We start from the raw sequence: 21884 nt of genomic DNA, 5'->3' as shown, positions 1-21884 counted from the left end.
TTACAATTTCCCTACAGAGTACTCTGTTAGAAATATTAGGCGAGCAAATGTCAGAAACTAAGGAAATTATTCTTTTGAGCTGGGACACTGGATCTGAAATTCCTAGACATAGTAAGGACCTATTCAGTTTAATTTTGTAGGATGCCAAAAAAGTAATTACTAGAAAATGGAAATCTAAGTCTAAACCAACACTCTCTGAAGTATTGAATATTAAGAAAGAGATAAAGGAAGTGGAAGAGGGATCTTTAGAAAAGGGATGGAGTAATTTGCATAGTAATAAATGGAAACTATGTGAACAATACATGAGGAGTAATGTTCAGGAGGAGGAGGTGGGAAGGCAGGAATTCAGCAATTTATGTAATATTGGACTGATGATGGTTACAAAGAAGGAAAAGATATGTAATGTACGTAGATGGAAAAATGTTAATGTGGTTTGTTTTCATTTTTGTTAATGTATGTTTGCCGGTGTCTTAAGTGACACATTCTTAAGCACCTTTATTACATTACATGCTTCAACCGTCTCTCCTTCACTTACCTACTCTTCCTTATCTAATAATTCTCATCCCCACTTGAAACATTTCCTCAAAGGGGTCATACATCTTAGAACCCCACAGAAGAATTCCTGCCATTACCTGGGATTTAAACTATGTCTTAGAAAAACTTAAATTACTACCTTTTGAGTCAGCAGCTTCTGCCCCCTTAAAGATACTCACTTGGAAGATCACCCTGCTCATAGCCATTACTTCAGCCAGATGAGTCTCAGAGCTTCAAGCCCTGATGTGCATGTGTTCCATAGGGACAGGGTAATCCTTAAAACTAATTCCTTCTTTATGCACAAAGTGGTGTCAGCTCTGTCCCTGAATCAAGCTGTTCATTTGGCAGTGTTCTTCCTCAATCCACAGTATAAAACAGAAAAATTCTTACACCTTCTGGATGTAAACAGAAATCTGGTATTACCTGAAGGGGACAAAATTCTCTAGCATAGCAGACCAACTTCTGGTGGAATATGCAAAAGGAAAAGAAGGCAGACCAATCTTCAAACAAACAGTCTCCAAGTGGGTAGGCAGTTGCATTAGCTTCTGTTATTCCCATTGTGGCAGACTTGTACCAACCCATATTAGGGCCCACTCCACTAGAAACAGTGCAGTCACTGCCTTTTTAAAAGTGGCCCTACACAGGCTATTCTGGAAGCTGCCACATGGATATCTGTCCATACCTTTACTAAACACTACCATCTAGCCACTGCCTCCAGGGCTAGGGCAGGGTTTGCTACTGCCATCCTGCAAAACCTGCTTTTCAAAGGGCCAGTAGACAGCCTGCCCCCCAGCTAGTAGCTTTGGGATTCCTCCCAAGGATCAGTACTTTGAGTGACTGCAAAGAACATAGTACAATTGTCTCTCGCTTACCATAATTCTAGATGTTCAAGTAAGTCAGTGTTGCAAAACGCTTTCCCACACTCCTGTCTTCTGTCATCTCTTGTCTCCCCATAAAGGGAGGAAAGCATGTCAGATGGGTAGTTTTTATTCACCATTAGTCCCTTACTTTTATTTCTGATACATTGCTGATATCTTATCCTATTCTTGTCCAAAAAATATTTTGATATCTGAAAGGGTCATGCTGTCCTCGGGCATTAGCCTGCTCTCAGTCTAGAAATACCTGAAGATGGCAACCAGGGATGCCCATCTTATACCCTAACATCCATACATCAGCCATCGGACATCTGTCAGCTAGGATGATGAAAAGACTGTGGAAACTGGGTCGGTCACAGGCTTCTGCATGGCAGGAAGACCCAACTATTAGTACTGTAGCAATGATCTAACTTACAGTTATGGTAAGAGCTACAGAACTGTACTTTCTTGGTTTAATACTAATATATTGTTTGGAAGGATGCATTTTTTTCAATGAAAATGTATACCATTTGGATCTTTTTTATTCAAAATATACTGTGCATCTTAATTGTTCTTGATATAAGAAAGTTAGATCCTTATTGTCAGAATTTTTCTGGAGGAGCAGTTACACCAAGATCCCTTGGAAATTTTTAGTTTGAACATGTGGTGGATGAGTTACGATATTAAAGACCCAGAAAAGTTAGCTTTATGTCAGATTTTGACACCACTTGGTGGAAAACAATTTGTCTTACACCCAAACATTCCATAAGAAAGTTTTGAGGAAATTTACATTGAAGAGTAGACAGTTGATTACAAATGTGCAGTATCCTTGGAAGATATAAAACCAGACACCAGTTAATGTTGCCCAAGTAAATCTAGGAATCTGCACAAGGCTTACATATGACAGTACAGAGGAAAAATGTCTTGGTATGGGTGTTGGGATTTAGGTTCTTGGAAACGTGTATGATGGGATTGTCCCAGCATTACATCCTGGTGGGCCAGAACATATAGGTTAACTTCTTCATTGATTCATATTAAGATTAATTTCTCCTGTGATTTGTGGATGTTAGATGCTGGTAAGAATATTCAGTTTGTTACTGCTTAAAATTATATTAGTAGGCACATGGGGTGAAACTGAGTACAGACAAGACAGTTGTCTTGGGGGGGAGATCAGAAGAAGCTGAAAATTGAAATAGAAGAGAAAACAGTGGAACAGGTTAATAACTTCAAGTATCTGGGATGAGTGTTCAAGGAGAAAGAAAGTCTGAGTGAGAAGGTCAATGCTAGAATCATAGGGGCTGCAGCTAACTGACACGGTGTCGTGAGTAGTGTATGATAGAAGAATGCCAAAGAAGCTGTAAAGCAAGGTATGTAAAACAGTGGTGTGACTGTATGGTATAGAAATTTGGGCAGTGAAGGAAGAGCAGTTGAAGCTAGAGGTGATTGAAATTAAGTGCATGCAACTGGTGTTAGGATGCACACTGTGGGGCAGATGAAGAAATGAGGACATCAAAGCAGACGCCAGAGTAGCTCCTGTTACACAGAAGGTCAGAGAGAACAGATTACTGTGGTTTGGACGCATGCAGGAAAGCAAAAGACAATTTGATGAACAAGATTTGGGAGAGACAGGAAGAAGGCACGAGGAAATGAGGGTATCCAGCAAGAGATGGATGGACATTGAGAGAAAATCTGCAACAGTAAGGCATGACTGTAGAAGGTAGGAGAAAGGCTCTGAATTGAGAGAGTTGGCTACATTTGATACAACATCCCAATCAGATGTAGGAAATGGGGAAAAAGGAGATTGATAATGTATTTACAGTTGTTTCAAGTCTTGAATCTGTACTTGTTTTGAATTACATTTTACATTTTAAGATGAATTATTTGTTTTTCCTTGCTGTAGCTAATATATTTTGCTCCAGTACAAAGACCTTGTAACTAATATGTTAGTATTTGTGTGTTGTGAATAAGTTTTACTGATACGTTAGTTTTCAGGCTATTTCAAATCACAAGTAATCACTGCTTGTGGTAATATATAGGTGTGTGTGTGTGTGTGTGTGTGTGTGTGTGTGTCAGGTATCACCATTTAGAATGGTGAAAACTCCGAATGCTGTTTAATCGAACTCAGCAGTTCGAAATACGTAAACAGTGAACTCACGGTACACAGATTTTTTTTCCCAGGGAAGAAAATCGGTGGGCTGTGTTCGGGGCTTTGCTGATGTTCTTCATCTCACATTGCTGCAGTCCTAACACTTGGGTAGTCCGCTGTCCCTCGGTCGGCCCGAATATCAGAGTATAAGGCTGACGTCGGTCAAGGCGCATTTGACTGACATCAGAACGTCAGGGTACAAATGCGCATGACCGACGTCATATCCTCAGTCTTTTTTGCCGCATGGTCCGATGCAGAAGCAGTGTTGCAAGTGCCGTTCGGCGTTCTGAAATTTTTCGAATTCGGAGTTTCAGACCGAAGTCAGAGTTGGTTAAGTACCCCGTTGGGGAATATTTTTGTTTTTTCTTGCCTCAGTGGTTTACCGGATGTCAGAAAAAGTGAATAACTGTATTTCTTGTGGGAAACAGATACCGCATAGGGATTACCATAATTTGTGTATACCTTGTTTGGGACCTGAGCACGACGTTGTTGGGTGTCGCTTTTGTGCTAGGTTTAATAAACGCACTATAAAGCGTAGGTTGGATTGTGCCAGGTTAGTTTTTGGGAAGCAGTGCATTTACAATATGCCGGCGGATGCTCCGACGCCGGCTTCTTCAAAGAAGCGCAAGGACAAGGCAGTTAAACCTAGGTTAGAGGAGTCGTGCGAACCGGACGCCGGTTCTTTAGAGACGCCAGTGGAACCGGTGGTTCCGACGGAGGCCTCTATGGAGTCCCAGGAGAGACTGTGTTTTACAGGATGTGGCCTCCCAGGAGGCAGGTCAGGCTGTTGGGGCTTCTCAGGTAACTGTACTCCCTCCCTTCCTAAGGTGTCTAGGCCCTCTCTTTCTGCTTCCAAGGCTTCCCCTAGAGGCAGGTCTAGTTTTGCTTCTGTGGGTGTCACTCCTAGTTCTTCAGGTTCTGTGCCCAAAAGCACATGCTTAAAATGGCAGAAGATTTAATTACTTTAATTAGAGGCTCTATGCCCCTCCTGATAAGAGGCCTAGGATGGAACCTGTGTTGGGGATTATGAGCAGGCTTGGATGTGTCTGAGTCTTCGGCTGAAGACTTGCAGGAGTATTCTCATTATTCTGATTCTGATGTGGATGATTCTACTCCTTCTGCTTCTCCTCCTGAGGATTTTTCTTTTCAGAGACCCTGCACTCCATGAGAGAGCATTTTAAATGGGAAGGTCAGGATTTCTCTGATTCCAGGAAAAGGCTTAGGGAATTTTTGTTTTTACCCCAGCATAGGCCTTTAGCTATACCTCCTGTTCTGAATGTAGTGGAAGATGTGTTTGCAGAGGCTTCGCAATCCTGATTCTTTGCCTCCTGCTCCTGTTAAACCGGATAGGTATTACAGGGTGCCTGAAGCTCATAAGTATCTTTTAAGAGTCCTAGGGCAGACCCAGAAACTGTTAGCCAGGGGCCTAAGGGTGTTAAGGCTTCTGTTGTCAAGAATCCGGTTCCTGCAGATAAAGAGGCCAGGGCCTTGGATAGATGGGGAAAGAAAGTTTATACTTCTTCCACTCTAGCCATGAGAGCTTTGAATTGCCAGTTTCACATGTTGAAATATCAAAATTATCTCCTTTCACAGTTGAAATCTAAGGTGGATGCTCTGGCGGAAGGTATTGATTGTAAAGAGTTACAAGATTTAGTGCATGTTTCTGAACAGGTGGGTAAGCATTCTTTGCAATGTGGTTTTGATGCTGTACAGGCCTCGTCTAGGGTGGCTGCCACTGGGTCAGTTCTTCGCAGACATGCCTGGCTGAGGGATCAAAATTTATCTGACCATGTTAAAACTAGGATTTTGGATGCTCTTTTGCAGTCTGATGTCTTGTTTGGTTCTCCTGTTGAGGCAGTTTTAAAGAAAATGGAAGACAAGGCTAAGTCTATGCAGACTGTTAAAGATTTTTTGCAGGTTCAGCCTCCAAAGTTTAGTAGAAATTGGCCTACTAAAGGGTGGACGTATCCTTCTTATGATTCCCAGTCTAGGGGTAGATCTAGATGTGGCAGGGGCAGAGGTCAGGGCTCTTTCAGGCCTAGGACAGGGAGTTCTCCTGCACAGTCTTCGGGTGAGGGCAGGGGTCAGTCCTTTCGTAAACAGACCCAATGACCTACCTTTTCAGCTGCCAGAACCTTCTCGCCTGGCAGCACCTTTGGGAGGAAGGTTGGCACTTTTCAAAGAAAATTGGAGTTTGATTACCCAAGACAAATGGGTACTGGATATCATACATCACGGTTACAGGTTTTATTTCCATACCTTGCCTCCTTTCAAAGGCATGCCAGATATTCCTCCTCAACAAAGAATAGAGGCTCACAAGCAAATTTCTCTGTTACTCCAAATAGGGGCCATACAGCCGGTTCCTATGCCAGAAAGGGGCCTAGGATTTTATTCTCGCCTGTTCCTTGTGCCAAAAAAGGGGAACACGTGGAGACCGATTTTGGATTTATCTATCCTCAACACTTATCTGGACATTCCCAAGTTCAAAATGTTGACGTTACAACAGCTTTTACCTCTACTGGGCAAGGATCACTGGATGGTAACTTTGGATCTCAAGGAGGCTTACCTTCATGTTCCTATCAGGCTAAGTTGCAGGAAGTATCTGCGTTTTCGGACTGGGACTTCTCACTATCAGTTCTCTGCATTGCCCTTTGGCTTATCTACTGCGCCCAGAGTATTTACAAAAGTTCTGGCTCCAGTGATAGCATTCTTCAGGCTGAAAGGAATACAAATCTATCCTTATTTGGACGATTGCCTGATACTGGCTCAAGGAAGGGACGAGCTTCTTCGTCATTTGGAGTATGTGATAGCAGTGCTAAGATGCCTGGGGTATTCTGTGAACGAAATAAAGTCCAGTCTAGTACCCTCTCAAGACATGTGCTTTCTGGGAGTAAGACTGAATACAGCATCCCAGATGGCCTTTCTAACCCCGGACAAACAAAAGAATCTTTCCCTTTACTTCCATCATCTATCTCTTCAGTCCGGGCTGACTGCAAGGGCAGTCCTTCAAGCCTTAGGGTTCATGGCATCTTGTATTCTGGTGCTTCCCAATGCCAAACTGCATATGAGGAAGTTGCAATGGTATCTCAAAAATGTATGGACACAGCACTGCCAACATCTGGACACTGTCATTCAAATAATACCTTGCATTCAAAAGGAATTTTTGTGGTGGGCTCAGGAATGTCACCTAAACAAGGGACTCTCTGTGACCCGGCCAGAGGCGAGTCAAATTTTAACAACAGATGCCTCAGACAAAGCTTGGGGAGCCCATCTAAATGGAAAGTGGATACAAGACAAGTGGCCTGTCAGACTACAGCATCTACATATCAACTTGAAGGAGATGTTAGCAGTCCAGTTTGCATTAATAGCTTTCAAGGATTTACTTCTTCCAGGGCAGGTGTTGATTCTAACAGACAACACAACTGTCATGTGGTACATCAACAAGCAAGGGGGAACACATTCTTATCCTCTATGCAGGCAAGCAATGATTTTGTGGGAGACTGCTCTCAGTTTACAACTAAGTCTTCAGGCAAGGTTTCTGCCAGGAGCACAGAACTCCTTAGCAGATGTGTTAAGCAGACAAATCATGGATCCCCACGAGTGGAAACTGGATCTTCATGTATTTCAAAAATTGACAGTGTCCTGGGGAACTCCAGACATAGTTCTGTTCGCTTCTCCACTAAACCACCAGCTGCCAAAGTTTTGCACAAAGCGGTTTCATCCCACAGCTTGGAAAGTGGATGCTCTTTCTTTCAGTTGGAAAAATCTTCATGTGTATGCCTTTCCACCTCTGCCTCTCCTCCCAAAGGTACTTCTGAAGGTCAGACAGGACAAGCCAAGGATGATTTTGATAGCTCCAGATTGGCCTCGACAGCACTGGTACCCATTACTGAGAAGTCTGGTACGGAAGCCTCCATGGCCTTTGCCTTTGATTCCTCATCTGTTGTCCCAGGAGGACAGTCATTTGCTCAATGTCAAGCTTCACTCTCTTCACCTAACAGCATGGCATATTCTGTTTTAAATCAGAAAGGGTCTCAACTTCCACAACAAGTTTTGAATGTGATTTTGGAAGCTAGAAGGCCTAGTACAAGGAAAGTGTACGCAGATAAATGGAAGAGATTTTTATTTTGGAGTGCAGCTAAGGATTTGGATGTTTCTGAGCCTGATTTAAGTGTGGCTCTTCAATATCTTACTGAGTTATTGGACAAAGGTTTGTCCTTCTCTTCTATTAAGATTCATGCTGCAGCAATTTCAGCTCACTACGACTGTGACCCACCATTGTTTTCTCATCCTTTGTTCAAGCAATTTCTTAGAGGGCAAAGAATATAAGACCCCCATAGAGCTCCTACTCCTGCTTGGGATCTCAATTTTGTGTTGGAGAAACTCACTCTACAACCTTTTGAGCCTGCAGCTACTGCTGAGTTGAAATATTTGTCATGGAAGACTGCTTTTTGTTGGCCATTACCTCTGCAAGAAGGGTTTCTGAATTGCAGGCCCTTATGGCAGTTGAGCCTTTCTTAATTTTCCATAAGGATAGGGTATCTTTACGTACTAATCCTTCCTTTATGCCTAAAGTGGTTTCTAGTGTGGCTTTAAACCAAACTATTCATTTGCCTACTTTTTATGCAAATCCCCAAACTAAAGGGGAAAAGATTTTGCACACTTTAGATGTACACAGGCAGTTGCGATATTATTTGGACAGAACTAAAGGGTTCAGACAATCTCAGCAGTTATTAGTTTCTTTAAGCTTTGTGCTCTCAGGGCAAGCCCGTGTCAAAACAAACTATTTCTAAGTGGATTGGATTTTGCATTGCTTTCTGTTATTCCCATCATGGCAAAGAGATTCCAGCTGGGATTAGGCCTCATTCCACTAGGGCTACTGCCACTTCAACAGCTTTTTGAGGGGTGGCTACTAAGGATATTTTGGAGGCAGCCACTTGGAGTTCAGTGCATACCTTCTCTAGGCATTACCACCTTCCTCTGTACTCTAAATCCAGGGCTGGTTTTGCCACTGCTGTGTTGCAGGGCATTTTGGCAGCCCCTGCTTCATTATAGTTTAGCCATCCTCCCTTACCTCTGCTTTGGGATTCTACCCAAGTGTTAGGACTGCAGCAATGTGAGATGAAGAACATAGTACAGTTTTGTACCTACCATAAATGTAGATGTTCGAAGAATCCACATTGCTGCAGTCCAATTTACCCTCCCTCCTTCCCCTCTGTAGTTTGAGGTGGTTGTGTGGCCTGGGTTATCCCTCTGAGGTATAGTGTATATATTGTATATATTGTACATATTTTTGGTGTTAGGCTGGTTGGTTGTTTAGTTGTTGTCTATGGGTTTTGACCTTTCTTTTTAGGGTCTTCTGACATCTGGGGCAAGAAAAGACTGAGGATATGACGTCGGTCATGCGCATTTGTACCCTGACGTTCTGATGTCAGTCAAATGCGCCTTGACCGACGTCAGCCTTATACTCTGATATTCGGGCCGACCGAGGGACAGCGGACTACCCAAGTGTTAGGACTGCAGCAATGTGGATCTTCGAACATCTACATTTATGGTAGGTACAAAACTGTACTTTTCCTTCACTGTGGTGTGATCTCATAGTTGGTATATTTAAGTAGGGTGTGTGTGGGGGGCACAGCCCCTCACTTTTGTGTGTGTTTAAAGTTGCTATTTTTTTTTTTCACGGAGCAGCGATTTTTTTTTTCCCTGGGAAAAAAAATCGGTGTTCTGTGAGTTCGCTGTTTTTGGATTTCGAACTGTTGAGTTCAATTAAACAGCGTTCAGAGTTTTCACCATTCGAAATGGTGATATAGACCCATGTGTGTGTATATGTATGTATGTATGTATATATATATATATATATATATATATATATATATGTGGGTGTGTGTGTGTGTGTATATATATATATATATATATATATATTGCTTGGCAAGAGTGAAAGCATTCGTCTTTTTTAACTTAATAAGCCATGGTTTAAACAAGGAATTAAAGCCTGAATCCTTTTTATTTTTAATAAGAGTGCTAAGTGTTCTTTGACGCATCTTACATAAGAAGTTGTGACAGCGTCCCATTTTAGTAATTCATATGCCAATATCAAGAGCAGTTGTTCCTTTACAACTAGTTTTCCCTTTTTGTTGTATTCATCCTTAAGGCTGGTACTAGTTTATATTGCATGTTTATATATATATATATATATATATATATATATATATATATATATATATGTGTGTGTGTTTAATTTGAGGTGAGAGCTAAAGGACAATTTTTGACAGAGTATGCGTAGCTTGCAGTTTCCATTTAATCCAGAGACATAATTAATGGACAAAACTGTAACGCATTATTTTGTATTTTTTAAATATTTACAGGTAATTTCATTGTTTCTAAGCTGCTTGACATCATCTCAACATTCCAAAGCCTTGGAAAGGTTTCGTTCAGTTATGCCTGCAAACTCTGGATTGGCAGTAAGGTACAGAGCAAGTTTATGCTAAAGGAGATAACTTCAGTTTATTTATTTTAATTCTTATGTATTTGATACTGTTTGCTTAATTCTGGAGAATAATATACAATGGATTAATGATACGTAACCTATTTTTTGTAGTTGAATTGTATCTACCAGTACACACATTGTCACTGTGCATGAGATGCTTTTGACGTGGCTCAGTTACACATGCTACTGCTGCAAAAAAAGTCAAGTTCAATGCTTAGAATAGTTAACAGTTAAGCAAAGATACATAATACTGTTTTGACCTGTAACATATAAGCTAATACACCTAAGAGCATTCCACTTCTTTACTAGCTGCCTTATTAAATGAAAAAACACTTATAACCTAAGTTCACAATCCTTCCTGTTCTTATGCATGCCCAAAACAGACATCGCACCACAGGCTATTGCTTTTCTGTTTTGGCTCCACAGGCATTGGAAGTACCGCCCAAAACTAAAACCACTCTCAGCTTTCCAGAAGTTCAGATACTAACTGAAACATTTCTTCTCAAACAAGCTTCCTGTAAATGCTTCTGTCAGTTTCATTTCTCAAAGTCTTTTGGGTTTTGGATACCGTGACAGGAATGGGACCCCATTCCTAAGTCAAAGTATTATTAAAGTTCGTGAAATTAGTATTGTTTCAAACTTTGATGTCATCCAGAGGTGCTCTTCGCAGCACCCACATTGTGTCCTGAACTGACTCCTCCTGCAATTCATGTGGAGTTGCATTTATCTGTAACATATCTAAGTATAATTGTAAATCCTTTTTTATAAGACCCATTGCTCGTACTACTATTGGAACTGTCTGATTATCCTCCTTTCACAGTGCCCTTGTTTCTGCCTGTAATTCCGGGTGTTTTATGAGTTTGTCTCTCTCTCTCTCTCTATGCAAGACACTGTAGTCACTGGGTGTAGCAGTTTCCGTGATGAGTGCTACTTTTGTCTTTTTTTATGGACTGCTATATCTGGTTTTCTCGCATCTATATTTTGAACTGTTGGTAATGGGTGATCCCCATGTGATATAAAGTTCATAATTTTCTATAATGCTTTGTGGCTTACATTTCCAGTGCTGCTGAGCTACTTCAATGTTATAATGTTTGCACATTCCCCAAGGCAACAGTCTTGCCATATTTTTATGCCTTTCAGTATACAGTCCTTCTGCCATTAGCTTAGTACATCCAGCAACAAGATGTACAACTGTTTCAATTAAACCAACATGTACGTAGTCCACTATTCTAGGCCACCAATATTAACCTTTCTTTTGATTTAAATTCACCTCCTCTTAAACATTCCTGCATTTAGTCCTGATCCACATGAAGTTGTTTCAAGATTTTTCTGTACTTGCAACTATATTTATGGATTGTCCATATTTCTTGCCTTCTCATCTGATCCTTCACTTTATATTCTTTCTTTTGTTTTTTGGCACATTCAGTTGCTGCCTGATTTTTATCTACTTCTGGTTTGATTTTCATTCCTGCTTGACACCGAAATGCTTCTGCTAAGCTAAGCAAGGAAGTCATCTTAGACTTAATCTCCTCATGTTTCAAAACCTTCACTGTGTTTGGATTTTGTGAGGTCAGCAGATATATATGCAGTTCTACGATTGCAGATCTATACATGTAATCAAATTTGCAGCGGCTCATACCTCCTTCAGAAAGGGGAATATGTAATCTTGGTTTACACTGATTTTTATTAATCATTTGATAAGCATGAAGCATTTTTCTTGTTTCCTGTACAACTGATACAATACCTCCAAACCTTTGTAGCCTGGACTTTGTTCCTAGACATCACAGCTGTTTTCTATATTAATTTTAGTTTTCTAAAATATTCCTTACTAAGTTTTATTCGGATTTGTTCATGTTTTATTGTTGATCCTTCATCAATTCTCAAGTATTTTTACACCCCCTCTTGCTCAAGTTCTTTTATATCACATCCCTGTCCCAGACTAATATTTTATTTTTGCTGTAGCTTTCCTACTAAAGGTTGCTTTTGCACATTTATCAAGACCAAATGATCTTATATCATCTGAGAAAGTTTTCACCACTTGTAGTTGTGCTTTCAGTTCCTCATCTAACAAACTATATAGTTTTAAATCATACACAAAAATAAGGTAAATCTTTATACTTTGGTGTGTACTGGGAGCCAGCCAAGTTGTAGCCATGACCTAATCTGTTAAGTGGACAGCTTAATGAGTTAAGGGCAAGACAAAAGAGCAGTGGTGACGGTCACTCTGGAATATCTCCGTTTGAATTTTTATCCCTGGAATAATAATTTGTCCTTTATCATGGTTTAACTGCAAAGTTGTTTGCCACTGTTTCATGGTCGCTGTGATGTAATTTTTCAGTGTAGGGTGTAACTTGTACATTTGTAAGCACTTTTTCATCTGTGAATGTGGGATGCTGTCAAATGCTTTTCTGTAGTCTATCCATGCCATACTTAGATTCTTCCCCTTTTTACATTTCTCCATCATGACTTGAACAACAAATGATCCTTTGTTCCATATGAGTTTTCTTTTGTTACTCTTTTGTTCTATTGCCATGATTGATTTTTCTTCTAAATGACTATAAACTCTATCAGCATCAATTCCAATGTATAGTTTATACATCGTCAGAAGGCAAGTTATTGGTTTGTAGTTTTTAGGATAGCTTGCAGGTTCACTATTGAGTGTTGTTTTCTTGTTTTTAACCAGGTTGGTGTCTGTTTGGGGTGCACATATAAATAGCTCTTACTCGTGTCTAAATCTTCATATAAAGATGTTAAAACTTTTAGCTAGAAGCTAGGTACTGCATCTTAGTCTGCGGTTTTCCAATTAAGAGTTTTGTTTCAATTTCTCTGGCCATTACTTCATCCCATTTCATATCATGTACATTTGAACAACTACTTAGGGCGGCCACGGTGGTGTAGCGGTTAGCGTTGCTGCCTCACAGCAAGAGGTTCTCCAGTTCGATCCTAAGCTGGGGTGCCTTCTGTGCGGAGTCTACATGTCCTCCCTGTGGTCATGTGGGTTTCCTCCGGGTGCTCCGGTTTCCTCAAACATCCCAAAGACATACGGTACGTGGGTTGGATGCTCTAAATTGGCTCTAGGCACAAGTGCATGTGTGTGTGTGCCTTCTGTGGAAGGTTGGGTGCCAGGCTGGCAATTTGACACCATAAAACTCCACTGCCAATCATGAGTGGACAGGTTATCCGCTGTGGCGACCACCTAACCGGGAAAAGCCGAAAGAAGAATAAGACATTTGAACAATAACTTCTTTTCTTTATGTCTTCTACCCATTCAGCATTTTTATGTTCCACAGGATCTTCATAGCCATTTCTCAAAATGTGCCCTTTTTTTTTTTGGGTGGTTTAATTCCTTTTGCCTTGTTTCCCAATTCCCTTTTTGGGCTGTCAGCAGATTGCTTATTTTGTTCTTTTCCTATATATTTATCTTCATATCTTTTAAGTTTTTCTACCTGTGCTGATGTCTTTAGTTTATTATTTGTAATAATGTATGATAGGTTCTGTTCTGTTCTGATACTGTGGATTGCTTTTATCATGTCTATTTTTCTGAGTATGTCTGTTGCTTTTTTCCCTCTTCTAATGACAGTTCTTGTCTTAATTGCTTTATAGTTTTTTCTGTTTGATACTTCCATGATGACATTTGATTTTCCCCCTTCCTTTCCCTTACTGCCCAGTGTTTTTGTGGCAAGACTTTATCTGTTGTTAATTTAGATGCACAGTAATATATCCTGTTTGCTTCTGTTATATTTCATGAATTTCTGTGAACAGTCCTGATTACTGTGTTCATTTGTTTTATCAGACTTTTAAAATTTTGGGTGGTCTTGACTTTCTGTATCTATTTTTTTCATTGCAGTTAATATGACTATCCATCTCTATTAAGTCAAGCAACATTTTACAAAGAAACGGATCCAGTACTTATTATCAATGCCCACCCCCAGGCATGTCTAAAGTTCAGTTCCCTGTGCTTTCTCCTATTAACTTGGTGAACTTGGGCATCCTGAGGCAATGTAGAAACTGCCTCATGTACACCAACAACCCTCTCCCCTTACCTTCCAACACTCAGACTTGCGAGAGATGCACTTATATATTCAAACTTGAAGTCAAGCACTCTCCAGCCAAGACCGGAATGGCTGATCAAGAGGAGAAGGTCAACACTTGCACCAGAACACACACCAGCACTGCCTTCACCTAAAAACACAAACTACACACTCACCTTCGCGGAGGCTCTCAATAAAAATCTACCCATGCAGCAGAGACCACCAAGGCAGAAACGCACTCGACCACCACAACGCAACAATAATCACGAGATACATAACTCTCCTAAACAGTGTGCCACTTAACCAAAGCCTGTAAGGTAAAACAGCATGCCCAACACACTAGTCATAGGTGACTTGATAGTGAGGCACACTGGTGTCCCACTCACTAGGTTGAATAAAGAGAAAGTAACAGTCAGCTGCCTGTCAGGTGCCAGGATTCGCCACATAATGCACGCACTCAGGTCCCTCAACAACAGGTACAAGTATGACTCTGTTGTTGTACATGTGGGTATGAATGACCTGAGACATACCTCCCTGGACTACATGAAAATAGACATGGAGGAGCTCTCGGATTATGTAGCCCAGGCAGGTATGACCCTAGCCCTGAGCAGCATCCTTCCATCACCCAGAATAATACCATAGTACAAGCAGAAAGTGATTGGTTTTAACAATTGGTTAAGTTTCTGGTGTCATTCTAAGGGGAGCCAGTGTCTGTCTGCCTGGGATGACGTGATTGAGAGACCTCTATGCTTTGTCAGAGATGGCCTGCATCTGTCATACCTGGGCTTCCGGATACTGGCCAAGGCTCTTGCCACCCCTATAGTGCCTTTTTTAGGCTGTGTTCCAAAGACCAAATTACCACCGCAACAGCTACAAACAAATGCAAACTGAGGGTCATGCTGCTCAATACTAGAAGTCTAAATCTCAAAATTCACTAGCTTGAAGCATTCCTTAAAATGGAGAACATCGACACTTGTGCTGTAACAGAGACCTGGTTCAAGGTAGCAGAAAGCACCCCTGCACTACTCATTCCACACTTTTCGGCCCTAGAACTTGGACTGAAACTCCAAAGGCAGTGGTGTATCCACATTCATAAAGGATGCGCACACCTCCAGACTGGTAGCCTTCCACACCTTTCGGCCCTAGAACGTGGACCGAAGTACCAAAGGCGGTGGTGTTTCCATATTCATAAAGGATGTGCACACCTCCAGACTGGTAGCCCAACACAGTGCATCAGAGATACTTCAGGTGCAGCTAACATTGGGTAAGACAGCGATTCAGGTCATAGCCTGCTATAGGTCCCCAACCATGTCCCAAGACTTGCACTCCACGTTCGTAAGCACCCTGGAGAATATTAGGGTCCAACCTAACACTGTCTTACTAGGCGACTTAAACTGCCCCTCCATTAACTGGGTAAACTACTCATGTACCTATACACTTGCCCAACGTTTCCTGGAGTTCATAAATTCCAGTGCCCTGGACCAGCTCGTTCTTACCCCCACTAGAGGTGGCAACATCCTTGACCTGGTCATTACTAACATGGGCGATTGTTTCTCTACACCAATAGTCAGCTCCTCCCTGGTTAGATCCGACCACAAACTAATCACCTTGGAAATGCACATCCCTTACTCCAGTGGTTCTATTCGACAGAGGCACTGGGAACTAAGGTCGGGTGGCACTATGCCAGGTTAATCCTATGGCTAGACTTGTAAAGGCCCCAGGGCCATTAGCCTAGTACACACCTATGAACTCTTCCGTTCAATAATTTTCTTCTGAACTAAGGGCACATTCTTTGTTCTCCATTTCCTATGGGCATTCTACATTAAGTTCCAGAGCATCTTCCTGTGCCGTAGTCTCTTCAGTTTCATCCTATATCATCCATGGCTCTTCTCTGTGGAAACTCACTGACCTATCACTCCACAACATTGACTGTGTCAGCATTGCCAAAGTTTCCTGTTCCATCTCCAACTGAACTTTTATACTCGTTTCATGCTGAAGGCTCCAAAGTATCTTCATATGGCAAATGATCAGATGTTCCCTGCTCCACTGGTTTCTCCCTAATTTGGGGACTCATTATTCCATCCTGCTGTAGTGTTCCCAGAGTTAGATTTTCTACATTAAATACTTCACTTCATTTCACAGATAATCCTTAACCTTAGTTTCTATTTCTTGAAGTTCTCTGTTACTAATCCTCCTTTCTGCTTTCCTTTTTTTTTTTTTTTGGTTTTGTTTTGTAAAATTTTTCATAGCTGGATGCCTTTGCCCATATTTATCTTCAAATATGTTTGTTGCTGCTCTTTTTGTATTGATTAGTTTTGCTTTCTGCTTTGCATAAATTTCGCACCATATTAAATCTGTTTTTCTTTCCCATGTCTATATTTCTTCTTCTGATGTCTCTTGCTCCTCCTGTTTCTTCTTACTCAGGGGACTGTGGGACATGCTAATTTAGAAACAAATGGTGAGAACCTTATTGAATTTTATCCGCTCTTAAAGACTATAGAAGATAACTTGTATCAATTACAAAGGTATGCGTGGCAAAGGCTACACTTACAAGCATGTATTCATTTTAAAGTAGTCCCCAGGGGCATGCGGGTGTTCTGTATGCCCACCTATGGGGACTCACATCCTGAACTACTCAAGCGGTGGCAGGATCTTAATATAGAGTTGGGATTTAAATATGCTCAACTAATGCTTGACTATTTCCTGCCATTAGAAACTGAACTAAGAAATAAAACGGAGCATTTGTATCAACAGCTGCTAGAAAGATTCAGTTCAGAACATTGTCTTGATAAAATCAATCATGTTTTTTCTCAAATAAATGTTTTCAGTGACAGATTGAGAACCACTAAGCAGAAAAAACTGTTGCGTGATTATCACGACTTTCAAAAAGGCCAGGTGTTTGTTTGGCCGAGATTTTATTCCACTAACCATCCAAATTCTATGACAACATCTGAAACTGTTCCTGTTTCCTCTATCAAAAGATCTACAGATAATTATTCTGTTGCACCGATATTACCGGAGGCACCTGCTTCTATGGTTAACAGAGGTGTACATATGCAACGGCTACATTTGAGAATAATCAGACTGATACTATTCAAACTGATACGCCCCCACCGAATCAGGAGGCTTTTTTCCATCAGGTGCCTGCGAATACTACGGGAGCTATACCCAAAAATAACTCAAGTGCGTTACCTTCGCTAGTGAATTTTTTACCGTATCAGAAACGGACTTTAACATATCCAAACAGGGGAAGGTCTCACAGCAGGGACTCCCGCAAGAGAAAGTACTCAGCGGAGTCATCCGGTTACAACAGAAGGAAAAAGAACTGACTTCAGATTTATTGTTTAACTTTTCTAACTTTGTTTTGGATTGTACTAGTATACAGGTTTTAAATAGAGGCCTCAGTTTTATACCGGCCTCTCCGGCCATATTAACAGACACACTGTTTGATTTAAGGATGTTCTGCAGGAAATTATGTTTAAAATTGTTATTCAATGACATAACATCTCATGAATGGGGGAATGATTTAATAAGAACAAAAAGTGTATTTATCCCTGATATGCCTTTACATGTAGAGTGTTTTCTCAGGGCTTGTGAGAACCAGTTTTACTCAATGTTTAGTAAGGTAGACAAGAAAGGTAGGTTTTACAATTTGACTCCGGATGAATATCGTTCTCTGAATGAACTTAAACAGAACGCTCAGATAGTCATTAAGCCAGCTGATAAGGGGGGGGGGAGTAGTCCTTTTAAACACACAGGATTACATCATTGGCATGACCCAAATGCTACAGGAAGCAGACACCTATACCCCCATATCCCCTGAAGAAGTGACTAAAATTATTAAAACAGTCAAAGACGTCTTTTATGACCTTCTCATGTGTCGCCAGATTAGCCAAGAAGTATATGAGTTTTTATATATAGAACATCCTACCACTCCCACAATAAAAGGAATACCTAAGGTACATAAAGGTGTATATCCAGTTCCATTAAGACCTATAGTGTCGGGTGACAAGTGGGTGACAGCACATGCTTCTCAATTAATTGAAAATATATTGAGACCAGTAGTAAATCAGTCTCCCACCATACTTAAAGATACATATGATTTTTTGAATGACATCAAAGAATTAAATTTAGATAGTTGTCAATCATATCTCTTGATTACTTTGGATGTCAAGGATTTATTCACTTCGATACCTAATGATACTGGCATGCAATATATTAATGAACTATTAATCAAAGAAACTAATTTTTCTAAAGATAGAATCATATTGATAGATCAATTGTTAGAATTAGTATTATTCAATAACGCCTTTATGTTTGGTGGCAGTAATTATTTACAGAAGTGGGGGGTTGCCATGGGCACCCCCTGCGCCAATACTTATGCCAACCTGGTAGTCCTGGGGTGGGAAAAGTTATATCTTTTCACCCATGAGAATTTTAAGCTCATTAAACTTTACAGGCGTTTTGTGGACGACGTCATAATAATTTGGGAAGGTACTCTGGAGTTATTTGAATCTTTCTTGCAATATTTGAATACCACTAGTACGTTCTTACGTTTCATGCAAGAAATTTCTAACCAAGAAATTCATTTCTTGGACGTCACCCTTAGGTTCACAAAGGAGGGTATATTAGAATCCACTCTATATAGGAAACCAACTTGGAAAAATTCTATGCTATGTTTTGATAGCATGCACCCCCGGCATACCTTTCAAGCTATTGTCAAGAGCCAATTCATCAGGATTAGGAGATTGTGTAGTAACATAGATGAATTGAACAAAGAAGCACAGTTCCTAGAGAAGTCACTTATTAATAGAGGATACAATTCCACCATGGTTAGTAACATCAAATTTGAAATCTTGGGTGATATTATACCTATGAAAAAGGACAATATGATTACGAAATGTAGAAGAAATGACACAAGACCTTGTAGGAAAGATGATGTCATCAGTGACCATTTAAGTTATACCACTACATACACCAGTGATATTAGAAAGATCCAGCAGGTCATTTATAACAACTGGCACATCTTAACTATAGACCCTTGTACTAAGAAATTTATTAGTAAGTGTCCCACCTTTACCTATAAGAATAGTAGGAACCTGAAAAGAATTTTATGTGGAGATATGCATATTAAAACAGAGGGAGATAATATCCCGACTTATAGCATCAATACCAAGGATCCTGGTACTTATCCATGTTATAGCTGTAATAGGTGCAGATACATAACCAAGACACAGTGTTTTAAACATCCTAACATTAATTATGTTTTTAAACCAAACTTCCGAGCAAGCTGCAATACTAGAAACCTGATATATTTAGCCACCTGTAACAAATGTGAGGCCTTCTATGTGGGGCTAACAGAGAAGATTACAGGAACGTATATATAATCACCTCTATGATATACGCAAAGCCATAGATAATAATGCGTTGGCTAAACATATTATAGAATTTTCTACTCATTCCTTTTCTTTTAGAGTTTTACAAGTAGTGAAACAGAATGAAAGAGGGGGAGACAAAGAGAATCATTTGGCATTAATGGAGCTCAAATGGATATTCCGTTTGGGAGCACACATAGAGCCGGGACTTAATACTCAAGTGTCCATTAAACCCTTCTTAATATCCAGGAAGTAAATATCAGGTTCCTATACTTATGATAGATTTTATATGGTACAATCTAGTTTTAATATTTGCAAGCATTGTTTATTATTGTTTATTATTGTTTATTATTGTATATTTTTAGTTTATTTCTTAGTAAAGGTTTTTATGTACATACATATATATCAACAATATTTTATATCTGGTTTCATTTATTTTTCACTATTTTTCACTATTTAATTATATGTGTATTTATTAATTCATTTATACCTTATAACATATATATACATATACTTGGCCCAAGGATGAATTTAATATATTATGCATTTAGTATAATTGAGTTAAAGAGCAGGCATATTATGTCATTTGAATTTATATGAAATCTATATGACATTTATTGATGCATTTCACTATGTTATGTATACATTTATAACATCATGCTCAATAATTATGGGCAAGTTCTATAACTTACATAGTGATTTTTACTCAAATATGATCATGACTGGCTAATAGTATTTATTTGTATATATTAGTGATGGATTTCATTCATATTTGGTAAATTTTGATTTGCATAAATATACAAAATTTTCTACTAATGTATCAAATTATTAACTAAGTGTTACTAATGTTTTAATTCATGTATATATTTTCATCCCATTTATTGGTTATAATAATACCATAGATATTCACTTAAGAACACGTGTATATGTTCTTTGAAAATATATACTAACACAAGATTTGAGCTTACAAGCGCATTCAAATGGTTAAGTGTTTTTAATGTTTTCAGTATGATTTAAATGTTAATTGATTAATGAGCAGACTTTCCCGCCTTGAGCGGTTGTATATAATCTTTACACAGGTTTAAGTGATTCATCTGATGAAGCGTGGATGGACCACGCGAAAGCGCTCATTTTTTACTTCCAATAAACTATTTTGCTTGATCCTAAGAATTGCCAACGTGTTTTGTTCCTGTTACAGCAGCTTTTCGTGAACATTGGATGTTTCCTACGTGGTTTGGTACTGTACTTCATCTACACAGTTACTCAGTGGACTCCTTGTTCCATCTTGCTGTGATATAACCTGCGTTAGACTTTCTACACTAAATCCTTCACTTTGCAGATCTTCCTTAATGTCTGCTTCCGGGTTTTTTTTTTTTTAATTCTTTTGTTCTATGTTCTCCCTTTGTGATCTTATTTTTTGTATTGTGAAATTTCCCATATCCGGGTGCGCTTGTCTGTATTTCTCTTCAAATATCTTTGTGGAGTTTTTTTTTTTTTTTTTTTAAATTTGCTTTTCTCCTTCGCATAAATTTTGCACCATACCAGATCTCTCTTTCTCATGTCCATATTTCTTTTTTCTTTATATATCTTTCAAAAATCTCTAGATTTTTTTCTTTATATTTTCACGCTTCCTCAGTTGCTTCTTTATCCAAATGGCTCAAGGTCTCTTGGTCTATATAATATTTTTCATCAATCTGTTGTACTGATGAACATAAATTTGCATTTGAAGCTTTTGACAGTTTTTTTTTTGTGCAAGTATTTTTCTTTCCTCGAATTTCTGTCCTTTTTATATCTTCTGTCCAGAAATTCTGGGCTTCTTGCATAATAGTAACAATACCCAGTTTCTTTCTTATCCTCAATAGTCCAATCTGCCATCTTCATGGCTGTTTTTTGGCCTATCAGTTTTTTTGAATTTTGTCGACTACTGCTTCCTTCTACAACAGGGGGGCATCCTCCCCATTGTAGGAATGTTGTCATGTTTGTCATAGTTAACACTGTAATTTTTTTTCCAGTCCTGACAGCAGTGCTCCTATCTGGATTGTACACTTTTTGTATCCTGGGACTTGTGCTGTCAGCAGTCTTTCTTATTTTTTAACTTACTTCTGGCCATGATATATGCAGGTTAAAGTGCAGTCTGTTATATATCAGTGTTGCCTTGGTGATATTTTGTATGGAAAAAAAAAATACACCTTGTGAAGGTACTCACCAAAGCTTGAGGATGAATTCAGTTCCAGCAATTCTACACTGCTTTGCTTGCTGATTTTATCATCTGTCCATTCCAACACAAGGAATCCCATGAGAATGAAAACAGACTTACTCATCTCATAACCTTTCCTCCTCCCAGCTCATCCGTTGACTGTGATAAATATCCCTGATTCTAGTATCTCTATCATTTTCTTCTCCCTACCCCTTCACCTTGCCTTTGTTCTGACCTTCTCTTCAGTCTTCGCTGTA

General features: G+C 39.6%; 1 protein-coding gene across 1 annotated transcript in view; it reads left to right on the top strand.

Annotated features, from left to right (window-relative positions):
- The window catches only part of ZFC3H1 (zinc finger C3H1-type containing), a 3672721-nt gene that overhangs the window by 3470816 nt on the left and 180021 nt on the right, over positions 1 to 21884 (top strand). The window contains exon 31 of the mRNA XM_044087220.1: positions 9903 to 10003. Within this exon, the coding sequence (XP_043943155.1) occupies positions 9903 to 10003 (101 nt within the window). The remainder of the gene's footprint in view (positions 1 to 9902; positions 10004 to 21884) is intronic.

This window comes from Protopterus annectens, chromosome 11.part0, assembly GCF_019279795.1.
Source record: "Protopterus annectens isolate FY-2018-M chromosome 11.part0, PAN1.0, whole genome shotgun sequence".
Lineage (NCBI taxonomy): Eukaryota > Metazoa > Chordata > Ceratodontiformes > Protopteridae > Protopterus > Protopterus annectens.
Note: the sequence above shows the minus strand (reverse complement) of the source record. Positions and strands in the feature narration are given on the sequence as shown.